The following is a 12,982-nucleotide window of genomic DNA, read 5'->3' on the forward strand; positions in this document are numbered from 1 at the left end:
CAATTCCAAAGGTCCTTATTCCTTTGGTCTTGGTCCCTCCCAGCTCCTCCATTTTCTGGTGTCTTCCTCTTCTTTATAGTTTTTTGCATTTCTTTGCACATTTCTTCTGAGTACTTTTCTTTGCTTTGTCTGTTTCTCTTCTGCTTTCATTGTTAAGTCTTTTGTATTCTTCTTCATTAACTTTATATTAAAAACAAAGATTCCAAGACTTAACAAGCGGGAAAGTGCCGGCAGATAGGCACAATAAATAAAACACACAAACACACACACAGAATTTCTAGCTTTCGCAACCGACGGTTGCTTCTTCAGGAAAGAGGGAAGGAGAGGGAAAGACGAAAGGATGTGGGTTTTAAGGGAGAGGGTAAGGAGTCATTCCAATCCCGGGAGCGGAAAGACTTCCCTTAGGGGGAAAAAAGGATAGGTGTACACTCGCACATACACACATATCCATCCGCACATACACAGACACAAGCAGAAATGAATCTTGTAGAAGACTTTTTAAGAATCCTGGAATTTGTACACTTACTTCCCAGTACATTTACACTTTAATTGTTTTTGTTGCTGATAATAAAATAAATTTCAACTGAACTGTTATTTCCAGAGTCAAAATACAAGGTACAAAATAATTTTCATGTAGACTTTACCTCCTTGTCTAGGTCTGGGAATGGCATTAGATTTTTTGGTGAGCAAATATTCATGAATCTAATATAAAACAAGAAATTATTAATCCCTACAAATTACCTAAATGTCTGTTTTCAGGGAGTGAAAAATTCTGTTAATTACATGGCAAGTAGCCTTTAAATATGTCTGCTTGTGTCTGTGTATGTGCGGATGGATATATGCGTGTGTGTGTGTGCGAGTGTACACCTATCCTTTTTTTCTCCTAAGGGAAGTCTTTCCGCTCCCGGGATTGGAATGACTCCTTACCCTCTCCCTTAAAACCCACATCCTTTCATCTTTCCCTCTCCTTCCTGAAGAAGCAACCATCGGTTGCGAAAGCTAGTAATTCTGTATGTGTGTTTGTGTGTTTTGTTCATGTGCCTGTCTGCCGGCGCTTTCCCGCTTGGTAAGTCTTGGAATCTTTGTTTTTAATATATTTTTCCCATGTGGAAGTTTCTTTCTATTTTATTTAATTATGTGGTGATTTTGAATTCCTGCTAAGCCAGAGGTTGTAAAACTGTAACCCACACAAAATACTCTCTACCTCTGCCTACAGATGGGCTGTGACCCTGTAACTTTGACTCTTCAGAAGAAGTGCAATATTCATCCCACATCTCCATGTTAACTTGAGCATTGAAGGCAACAATTCCAATAACAGCACTGAAAGATAGCTCTTAACTTTGAAGAAGATGTTGAGTCCAATTTGCATTAAAACAAGATGTAGTACATTTTCTGTCCGGCCCTGATATGAATGCATAATCCATAAACAAAACAAAGTTTGTTAAGAGCAGGACACAGAATGAAAGCCAATAATGACAGCAAGAAAGTACAGGTACAGGGCAAGGTTGAAATCCAAAATCAGAATGATGTGATTGATAGTAACTTGTGCAATGGATTGCTTGGCCCCACAGCAGCAAGAAGCTCTGCCCACATGACATGCCACACATGCTAATTGTGGTGATCATCAGCCATGATGACATTGAAATAAATATTATCTACAAAAAACTGGCAACCAGTATTTACTCCAAAAAGGCATGTAAATGATGATTTGTGTTCCAGCAATACTATCTACAGTTAAAGTATTATTTAAGTGAAAACAGTATGTGGAATTCGATAGCTATCAGTTTAGCCATTCTTGTTGTTCACAGTTCTGAGCGCTGTATCCGACAAGTCAACATCAGCATTTAGCAACGGAGTTCATAAAGGAGTGGAATCTATGATGTTAGAAATGGCATTGGGAAGTAATTTCATAATTAAAATGTTATTTATATTTAGCAAACATAGTAAGGTACTGAAATAGGTCTACAATATATTGCTACAAAACTAAGAGCAGTTTAAAATATCCTTCCAGAATGTCTTCAGTTTTACATGGACAGTTTTTTCTAGGCTTGTGGTATATTTCCTTTTTGCATTGTAGCAAATGATAGCCATCTTTATGTCTAAGATCAGGTTTTGTATAAATATTGTAGCCCCAGGTGTTACAAGCTGGAATAATTCAGTAACCCATAATTAGCTTCCCTCAGCTGCTCCAGTAGTGACAGCATCCACTGATCACATTGTGTTTATTAGATTATCAAACCACTCTTTTCCTTCAATAAATTAATCCTTAGAGTGATTTATATTCTTCCAAAAATTTATTATGTTACTTATTTACCAAAATAAATGATTACAGTTAACAACAATGTGGGAAAATATATATTGCTACTTACCATAAAGAAGAAACGTCAAGTTGCAGACAGTCACAATTAAAAGACACTTACACAAAGCTTTTGGCCACAGCCTTCATCAACAAAAGAGAAACAGAGAAACATCCCCATTCATACACACAAGCAAGCACACCTCAAGCACACATAACCACTATCTCCAGCAGCTCAGGCCAGAATGCAGCTGTCACGTGGGGTGGCAGCAGCAAACTGGAAGAGGCGTGGAATGGGAAAGAATAGTAGTGTGCTGGTGGAGGGACAGGGGAATGCTGTCTGGCAGAGTGTGCAGAGACTACAATGCCAAAATCAGGCACAACATTAGGATGTAGTGGGGCTGGGAGGTGCGGAAAAAAGGAGTCAAAAGGAGAGGAGCAGGGAAAGTTAGGTGTATGCATTGGCAGAGGGTAGCAAACAAAGAGGGAGGTGAGAATGGGTAGGAGATGATAGGGCAGAGGGGGTGCAAATTGTTGGGTTGAGGTTTGTGGGGACAGTATGTTACCATCGGTTGAGGCTGAAATAATTAGGGAGCAGAGAATGTGTTGTAACAGTAACTACCATCCGCACAGTTCAGAGAAGCTGATCGTGGAGGGGAAGATCCGGACGGATTGAGTAGTGAAGCAGCCACTGAAGTTAAGCATTTTATGCTCTCCTGCATGTTGTGCCACACTTTGGCAGTGGCCATTCATCCTTGTGGACAGCTGGTTGGCAGTCGTACCAATATAGAAAGCTATGCAATGGTTGCAGCAGGGTTGATAAATGACATGGGAGCTTTCACAGGCAATCCGGTCTGTGATGGGGTAGTATAAACCTGTGACAGGACTGGAATAGGGAGTGCTGGATGCTTGGACTGGGGACGTCTTGTACCTGAGTCTTCCACAGGGATATGATCCCTGTGCCAAGGGGTTGGGATGGGAGTGACATAGGGATGGACTAGGATGTCATGGAGGTTGGGTAGGCAAAGGAACATCACTTTAGGAGGGATATAGGGTTAGATGTCCCTCATTTCAGGACATGGTGGTAGATAATCAAAGGCCTGGTGTAGGATGTGGTCCAATGGTTCCAGTTAGGGGTGATACTGTGTGATGAAGGGGGTATTGCTCTGTGGCCAGTTCTTGGGGGTGGTGAGAGGACTGGGGAGTTGTTTGCAGACTAGGTCTGGGGGATAGTGCCTGTCTGACAAGGCCTCAGTGAGACCATTATCGTACTGAGCAAAGGAGTTTTTGTCATTGCAGAAACGCTGCCCTGGGTTGGTCAGGCTGTATGGGAGGGCCTTTTGGTGTGAAAGGGATGACAGCTGTCAAAATGCAGGTACTGTTGGTGGTTGGTGGGTTTAATATCAACAGAGGTGCAGATGGAGCCATCAGAGAGCCCAATGTCTAGGAAGGTGGCATGCTGGATTCAGGAGGATCAAGTGAAGCAGATGGAAGAGAAGGTGTTGAGGCTGTGAAGAACTGAAGATAGGGTGTTTTGTCCCTGAGTCCAGATCATGAAGATACCATCAATGAACGTGAACCAGATTAAGGTTTTGGCGTTTTGGAAGGCTAGGAAGATCTCCTCTAGATGGCCCATAAACAGGTTGGAGTATGAGGGTGCCATGTGGGTGCATATGGCTGTGATGTGGATTTGTTTGTATGCCTTCACTTTGAAGTACAAGTAGCTGTATGTTAGGATAAAGTTAGTAAGGTGTAGGAGAAATGACGTAGTGGGTTTGGAGCCTGAAGGAAGTTGGGAAAGATAGTGTTCAATTGTAGTAAGACCATGGGTGCGAGGGATGTTGGTGATCATAAAGGTGGTGTCAACAGTGACAATTAGGGATCCAGGAGGTAAATGGATGGGGATGGTGGAGAATCAGTGAAGGAAGTGGTTGGTCTCTTTGATGTGGGATGCTGGACTACCTATTTATTACCTATAATCATGCCCTGAAATGAGAGAAATCCTACTCGAGATCATTCCCACCTGTCCTTAAGTGGTGTTCCATCCCCCTTGCAACCTTCACAACGTCCTAGTCTGCCCCAATGCCACTCCCAACTTAAACCCCTTGCCACAAGGATCGTATCCCTGTGGAAGTCTCAGGTGCAAGATATCCCCAATTCATACACTCAGCACTTCCTATTCCAGTCCTGCCACAGGTTTACCCTACCTCATCAGGGGCCGGATCATCTGTGAAAGCAGCCATGTTATTTTCTAGATCTGCTGCAACCACTGAACATACTGTTATTTGGCGTGACTACCAACCAGATGCCCACAAGAATGAAGGCTACCACCAAACTGGCCAATAGAAAGTAGACCACTCTGTGGCACAAGATGCAGCTGAGCATAACTTGCTTGATTTCAATGGCTGCTTCATTACCTGAGCCAGCTGGACCCTCCCCTCCACGATCAACTTTTCTGAACTGTACAACTGTACAGATAGCAGTTAGCCTTACAACACATGCTCCGCTCCTGTAATTACCCCAGCATCAACCTACTGTATCGTACTGTCCCCACACCCTCCACCCAACAACTTGCACCCCCTCTGTCCTATCATCTCCTCCCCATTCTCGTCTCCCAGTCTCTTTGTTTGCTGCCCTCTGCCAATGCATACACCTAACTTTCGCTGCTCCACTTCTTTTTGCTGTTTTTTTCCCCGCCTCCCTTCCCCAAAACCTACTGACACTGGGTCTGTTGGCATTCTAGTTCCTGCACACTCTGCCAGACAGCGTTCCCCTGTCCCCCCACTGGTACATTACTATTCTTTTCTCTTTCTTGTCCCCTCCAGATTGCTGCCCCCATCCCACATGATAGCTGCATTCTGGCCAGAGCTATTAGAGCTGGCACTCGTGTGTGTGTGTGTGTGTGTGAGGTGTGCTTGTTTGTGTGTATGAATGGTGTGTGTTTCTCTTTTGCTGATGAATGCTGTGGCCAAAATCTTTGGGTAATTGCCTTTTAATTGTGCCTGTATGCAACTTAACATCTCTTTTTATGGTAAGTAGCAGTCTGTCATTTGCTAATTGTTGATAACCATATGTGGAGTTCACATTGTTTGATTTTTTTTAGTATAGTCGTATATGGATATATTTTTTTATTTAATCCAATAAGGGAGGTCCTCCACTTTAAATTTTCCTGCCAGCATTTCCACCACTGTCATGTTTCTTGTTAGTTAGAATGAAACTCTCCTGACTATTTCTGCAGGTGTTGTAGAAAAGACTTGAACATGTATGTCTTGGTACTCATTTGTGATGTTGCGCTATGTTAAGTAAAGAAAACCTTTGAAAATTTAATATCCAATCACAGCAAACCTGTTACAAACTCAAACCTACAACCTACAGCATTGGCCTCCAGACCCTATCATTGAATATATACCAAAACCTTGAATTTCTAAACAGGTGCTAACATTAGAGGGATAATTTCTATTTGAAATAAATGCTGAAGTCTTGCTGGACTCATAAATCAGCTACAAAAAAGATGTATTCCTCAAGGTTATCAAAATAATTACATCTTTGGCTGATATGAGAAAACACATTACCAATATCATAAACATGAGAAGGAAAGTAGCCAGGAGGAAGCAACTAAAAGTGGGAATTAGTTAGTTAATGCTAGAAGAGAGATGTTTAAATCAACTGTAGAGGAACTTGACTTAACTCATTCTGGCGTAAGAGCATGGTATCTTGTTTAGTAGTTTGATGCATCTTCCTCACTAATGGTAAAATGCTTCTCTTCTATAAATGTGGAAACTATGGCTATCCACCTAATATTCTATATCATGGGCCCTATTGCATAAGATGGTCATTATGTAAGTCAAATCAGAACTAAGGCAGTTAAAAACTTGAAGTCAATTAATACATGAGACCATTTTCCCCATAAGAGATACAAAAAAGCAGTGGATCCTGGAAAGTAGATCTGAGAGGAAAATGAATAAGTACCGCATGGCTATAATTAAACAGATGGTGTTCCGATCGCTGCAGTATGGTCTGTACACGTCACAGGATGCTGAAACATCATAGAAGCATTCATTGATCAGTGAGCTCATGGAGTATGCTGAAGAAATTAATAATTCCATTTCTGCCACCAGGTGAAAATATGGCACTGTAAGCAGTCAGAGTCTGAAATGTTTCTTGTTTTCACATCAGTATGCTGTTTGTTGCTTGATGACACATGTTGAGTTGTTTTGTGAAGCATCTGCTGGTGTAAAGGGTTAGGAAGATTGAAATTTTCTATATGAAATGCAATGGCTGTTGAGAGGAAAGACCGTGCAGTGCTGGTAAAGTTGTTTTTTTTTTTTAGAACAGCAGCAATAATAGCACTGCACTCCTCTGCCAACACAAACAGCTGCAAAGAGGCCCATGTTAATAAATAGGCTAAGGAATATGATCAAGAAATTTGAAGAAACAGGTGAATTACATGTTGCAGCATGGAGAGGGATGCAGCTCATTCATATGGCAGTTGTTGATGAAGTTGATGTAGCTGTAGCTGACCTTGTAGCTTACGCCTCACATTATGCAGCTGGTGCTCAAGCTATGTCATGGGAAATCTCTCTCCTCTGGTCAACAGTTGAAAAGATGTTGTGGTGCATTTTACGCTGGTATGCCTGCACGATTCAGAATGTGCACCAAATGAAACCCCAATGTAGGCTACAATGCCATGAGTTTGTCCATTGCTTTTTGCGTGGATGAAAATGCATTTGTGGCTGGGGAAGGGACAATGCACATTTTACTCTGCATGATGCCATGGATGCACAGAACTGTTGCATATGGGGTTCTACTCCACCACATGTTGTGCAGGAACATCCACTGCACTCCACTTATGTGGCTGTGCGGCTTGTTTTCACAAGCTTTTTCAGTCCATTTTACGTCAAGGGGATGACACTTTGTGGGCCTGTTAGGTGAACAGTGACATCTACATATTATTAGGAGCTCATTGTGCAACACGTGAGTCGGGCTTTGCAAGAACACAACTGTCTCCACACCACTGTTTTCATGCAAGATAAGACAACACCACAAGTTGCTTGCCAGGTGAAAGATTTGCTTCAAGAAACCTTCAGTAATGACTTCGTCATCTCTAAGCAATTTCAAGATGTGTGGCCCTCCAGATCTCCTGACTTTAAGTGTTGTGGCTTCTGGTTGTGGGGATATCTGAAAGATTGTGTCTATCAGGGTTGTATCTGGACTCTTCATGATGTGAAGGATAGCATACAACAACATATCACTCTGATTAAACCAGATATGCTGCAAGCAACTATAGACTATGCTATGTTATGGGTGCAGCAGTTGGAAGACCAAACTAAACAAACATTGTAACTGATTACTATATCCTAATAAATTTACCAGAACCATTGTTAGCAAGTAAAATGTCCTCATACTAAGGAGTGATCAAATACACTTTTAAAATACTCAATTTATTAACAAAATGAAACTCAGTTATAATATCTTTGGATGAATATCCACACAACTATGTACAACGGAAATGTCTTTCTCTACATGATGAGACCCAAGATAATGGCAGGCAGTAGCGTGAAGATGTGGGTTGTTAATGTACCAGTGCTGCTGGCTAAGAGTGTTGAGACAAAACGGCTAGTACTGCCAATTGGTAGCACTGTAACTGAACTGCTGATGCAGCTGGATGGAACAGCTGATGCTGCTGACTTGAGGCATTGGGCATAACTGACTTGACATCGTCCAGCAGTGGCCTAAATAGTCAGGAGTGGGTGGTGTGCATATGTAGCAAAAGAGTGCTCTGCTGGCAGTGCTCTGTTGGCGAGTTAGGCACCCCCACACACCATGGATATGACATGTAACTCAATGGAAAATAGCCCAGGCCATACAAGGAAATTTCTCTGTTTTGATCAAAGCCATTCACCAATGTCCTCCTGGTGAGACAGCTGCCCATATAGCCTGCCTGGTGTATGGAGTAAATAACTACCAGGCAGACAGAACATAATAATTCTTCCCCTTTTCCTGAACCCACACCACATTCTGACTGCCCACAGCGCCATATTTTCCCCTGGTGGAAAAAGTGGAACCATTATTTTTTCCAGCATTCTGTGCAAGTGTACTGATTAATGAACATACCTACAATGTTTGTCTCCTGAGATGTAAAAGCCCACAATGCAGCACTCTGAACACCATTAGTTGAATTATAACCACCTTGTATCTTCAAATAACTCAGAAAGATTGAACTTCTTCACTATTATATAATTCTAAATCAAATTAACAAATCATATAATAGACTGAAAAGGTGATAGGTGCAGTAAAAAACAGAGCTGGAAACCATCCACTAGTGTGTACAACATCATTTCTAGCCACAATAATAATAATAGTAAAATGATGATGAGCATGATATTGCCATGATCTCTGCTACAGGCAGTGTAGTACAGTGGTTAGTGTTGCTGTAGGATAGCAGTTAGTGTTGCTAGCTGGCATGCTGTGAGCGCCAGTTCGTATCTGACCACCATCAGTTATTTGATATTATGTATTTATCATTTCTGGAAGTTTCTTAAAATAGCTCATGCTTTTAATGTTTGTATATCTGAAATATTCTTTGTTTGTATAAATAACTACCCTCTCTATCCAGGAGATCAGTTCTGTTTTGGTTATACAATGGTGTCAATATACATGTGCTTTCTGTTCTAAGTGTTGTACTTCATTGACAACTCTGTCTTTGGATCTGACTGGATTGTGGTTTTGATGTGACATTTTAGCTAAGTTCTTTAATTTACACTTCCAAAGATTTACTGATTATATGGGCTATAGGTCAAGTCTAGCTAGAAACCTTTAAGCAACAAAGTTCCATAAGTTGTGGTGTGGTAACTGTTTGTTCCTTAACAACTAGATAACTGTAGAGAACCATTGCCCATGAGAAATCCATCTGGCATTAAAAGTTTCGTAAGTACCTAATTAAAATCTCCACAAATGAAATAAGTAGAAAAGTATTGTCATGCAGTTAATGCATCAGTGTAACATGGTCTATTTCCTGACTGAATAAAGTTTGCCATTGTAAAACCTGCTTTCCAAAACGGGAGATGCCACAGATCTGAGTAACTTCAGACTGATTTTATTAGTAACTGAAATTTCAAAAATATTTGAAATATTATCATGTGCTAGGAGTGTCAAACATTTTGGCCAAATTGCTGTTAATAATAAATGTCAATCTGGCTTTCAGAAAAAAGGATTTACTATACGGACAAACTTCTTATCTAGTGGTTGATGTCTTAGGGTTTCAAACCAAGAAGTGTTGATATCGTTCTTGATATGGCAAAACATTAAGAGTTTGTACAAGCAAAAAGTTAAAGAAATGTCATTAAACTTTAGTCCAGTTTTAATTTTGTCAGCATTCTTGAAAATTTTAGGAAAGATAAAATACAAATGACTTCTCAAACATCCGACTACTAGTAATATATTGTCAAAGCTACAGTTTTGGTTTCTAAAGGACTCCAATATTCCATAGAACATTTATACAGTATATAGACAAATAAATAACACCCATTGCTGATTTCTTAAAACTAATTCTGGAACACATGTGACAGAAAATCTTCCCTCCCTGTATAACAATGATAAATTTCATCATACAATCCAGGTTTAGTGTGTGTTCTCTAGTCCCAACATGTTATCTCATTTCTGAGCTAACATTTCAGAAACCAGATGTCACCAAGTAAATGATAATTTTTTCATCATTTGGTAAATGACAGGTATTAATTCCATGTGTACCATGTCATCTCATTCACAAATAATTAGCACAAAAGAATTAATCACATACCTAACTAGCTTGTACATCTTCTTGTTTCCTTAATCTCTGTGCTGCATTCTTGTATTAAAGTAGAATGATACCATGGTCCAACATGGGTCATATTGTATCTTGTCACAACAAATATTAACATCTGTCATTCCATCAGTGTTGCAATGTACTGCACTATAACACATGAACCTGTCTCTCTTTTTGTCAAATGTTATGATACAAATAGAAATTTGCAGATCATTGCATTAAATCAGTTAGGTACTAAAACAGGTTGAGAATAAATATTGTAATTCATCTGCAACAAATTTTTATGTTTGTTTCAGATTGATCATGAGAATATCAAACTAGAGCCAACAGGAGTACTCAGTCTCTCTGATCTCCCTACAGGTGAACAGGGTGCCAATGAAGTTCAAGTTGGTGGATTAAATACAACAGATCCTAGATTTACGGCCTATAAAAGTTTCAATGGTTGCCTCTCAAGTAAGTATCTTAACCAGAATACTTGTTATCAGTTTTATGTAGTTTGTGTTTGAGAATTAAAGTAAGTTGCATTGAAAAACCAATCTACCTAACAAAACATTTTGCTCATTGGATTTACGTCCATAAGAGATATATCTGTATGGGACCAAAACACAAACTTTACCATCATTGTCTTCCTAAACATAACAATTGTTTGAATCAACTGATTTGATGCCACTTGTTCATACACTATGTGATCAAAAGTATCTGGACACCACCTAAAACATACATTTTTTCATGTTAGATGCATTGTGCTGCCACCTCCTGCCATGTGCTTCATATCAGCGTCCTCACTAGTCATTAGACATTATGAGAGAGCAGAATGGGACACTCCGCGGACCTCACGGACTTCGAACATGGTCAGGTGATTGGGTGTTACATGTGTCATACGTCTGTTGGCAAGATTTCCACACTCCTAAACATACCTAGGTCCACCGTCGCCAATGTGATACTGAAATGGAAGTGTGAATGGACATGTAAAGCACAAAAGTGTACAGCCTGACCTCATCTGTTGACTGATAGAGACCACCAACAGTTGAAGAGGTTCAAAATGTGTAATAGACAAACATCTATCCAGACCATCACACAAGAATTCCTAACTGCATCGGGATCCACCACAAGTACTATGACATTTAGGCAGGAGATGAGAAAATGGATTTCACAGTTGAGCGGATGCTCATAACCCACACATCACGCCAGTAAATGCCAAACGATGCCTCGCTTGGTGCAAGGAGCGTAAACATTGGATGATTGAACAGTGGAAAAATGTTGTGTAGAGTGACGAATCATGGTATATAATGTAACAATTTGATGGCAGGTTGTGGGTATGGCGAATGCCTGGTGAACAACATCTGCCAGTATGTGTAGTGCCAACAGTAAAACTGGGAGGTGGTGGTGTTATGGTGTGATCGTATTTTATATGGAGGGGGCATGTGCCCCTTGTTGTTTTGTGTGACAAAAGCCAACATTGATTTTTTAAGCACCTTTTTGCTTCCTACTGTTGAAGAGCATTTCAGGGATGGCAATTGCATCTTTCAACATGATCGAGCACCTGTTCATAATGCACGGCGTGTGGCAGAGCAGTTACACAACAATAACACACTTGTAATCGACTGGCCTCCACATAGTCCTGACCTGACTCCTAAAGAACACCTTTGGGATTGTTTGGAATGCCGACTTCATACCAGGCCTCAGCGATCGACATCGGTACCTCTCCTCAGTGCAGCACTCTGTGAAGAATGGACTGCCATTCCCCAAGAAACTTTGCAGCATCTGATTGAATGTATGCCTGCAAGAGTGGAAACTGTCATCAAGGCTAAGGTTGGGCCAACATCATATTGAATTCCAGCATTGCTGATGTAAGTCATTTTCAGCCAGGTGTCCAGATACTTTTTATCACGTAGTGTACCTTGTGCTGCATGATTTCATCTTGCTAATATTGATAGTGTGCAAAACTTGAAGTTTCGATTTCAGTGTATTTACTAGGAGTTATTCCCAAGCATGCAGATGTTCACTAAACCACAACACTCACTAAGAAAACTGGAAACCTCACCATGAAACTGTTTCCAGTTTCAGCCTTTCAGCCTATCAGATTCCAAAACAGAACGTAGGCAATTGGTAATTTTCTGCTCCTGCCAATAGCATTCCTCTGTGAATTGCTGATTCCTGCCAGAGTTTCAGAAGTTTATTTCCAACATGGATTGAAAAACATTTGTTATAATGAGAAATCTGTTGAGCCCTTGTTGCCAAATGTGGGGTCCTACCCACTTGTCTCATATAGGGTGCCTAAGGGACGTTGCATTCTTGAAATGCTATACAACAATTCAAGCAAATACCATTAGTAGTCTTATTTCAATCAAGCATGTTGACAATACTTAACTTTATTGTACAAGGATGTTACAAGTGATGGGCGACATGCAACACAAACCCGAGTCATCGCTATACACAATGTTCAAACAAGCAATGAGTATGGATCAGTACAATCCGATATCATAGCACTCTCTGCTAGGCCATGCTAATACTCTGTGAATCCTGTCCAGTAATGTCCAGTCGAGTCTGGCAGGAGTCGCGCTTATATTCACTTCTTGCAAAGGTCGCTCCTGTCGAGGTGTGGTCCTCATCAGCGGACTATTGGCTGAAGTTGCCTCACCACCTTCTCTGACTTGCATTCTTCCTCTTCATTCCAGCACTTGTGGTTACACCAGAACAAAATCAACATAAGAGGATCCAATCACAAATCATCTCCAGACTAAACAAAGCACACTTTGTTCATATCCTGAAAACCACATGTGACATCCATAGTAACCAAGAACACAAGCCCAGCAGGCACAGCCATGTATAATATGCTAAACAGCCACACACTTTTGGCGAGAGATCAAATTATTATTAAT

General features: G+C 40.7%; 1 protein-coding gene across 14 annotated transcripts in view; it reads left to right on the top strand.

Moving 5' to 3' along the window:
- Window positions 1–12,982, top strand: part of LOC126354429 (axotactin) — a 547,963-nt gene that overhangs the window by 396,989 nt on the left and 137,992 nt on the right. For all 14 annotated transcript variants that reach the window (XR_007565327.1, XR_007565328.1, XR_007565329.1 and 11 more), the window contains one exon: window positions 10,397–10,553. Coding sequence is in view for 10 of the 14 variants with exons in the window: in XM_050004068.1 (XP_049860025.1) it covers window positions 10,397–10,553 (157 nt within the window). In the remaining 4 variants the exon portion in view is untranslated. The remainder of the gene's footprint in view (window positions 1–10,396; window positions 10,554–12,982) is intronic.

This window comes from Schistocerca gregaria, chromosome 3, assembly GCF_023897955.1.
Source record: "Schistocerca gregaria isolate iqSchGreg1 chromosome 3, iqSchGreg1.2, whole genome shotgun sequence".
Classification (NCBI taxonomy): Eukaryota; Metazoa; Arthropoda; class Insecta; order Orthoptera; family Acrididae; genus Schistocerca; species Schistocerca gregaria.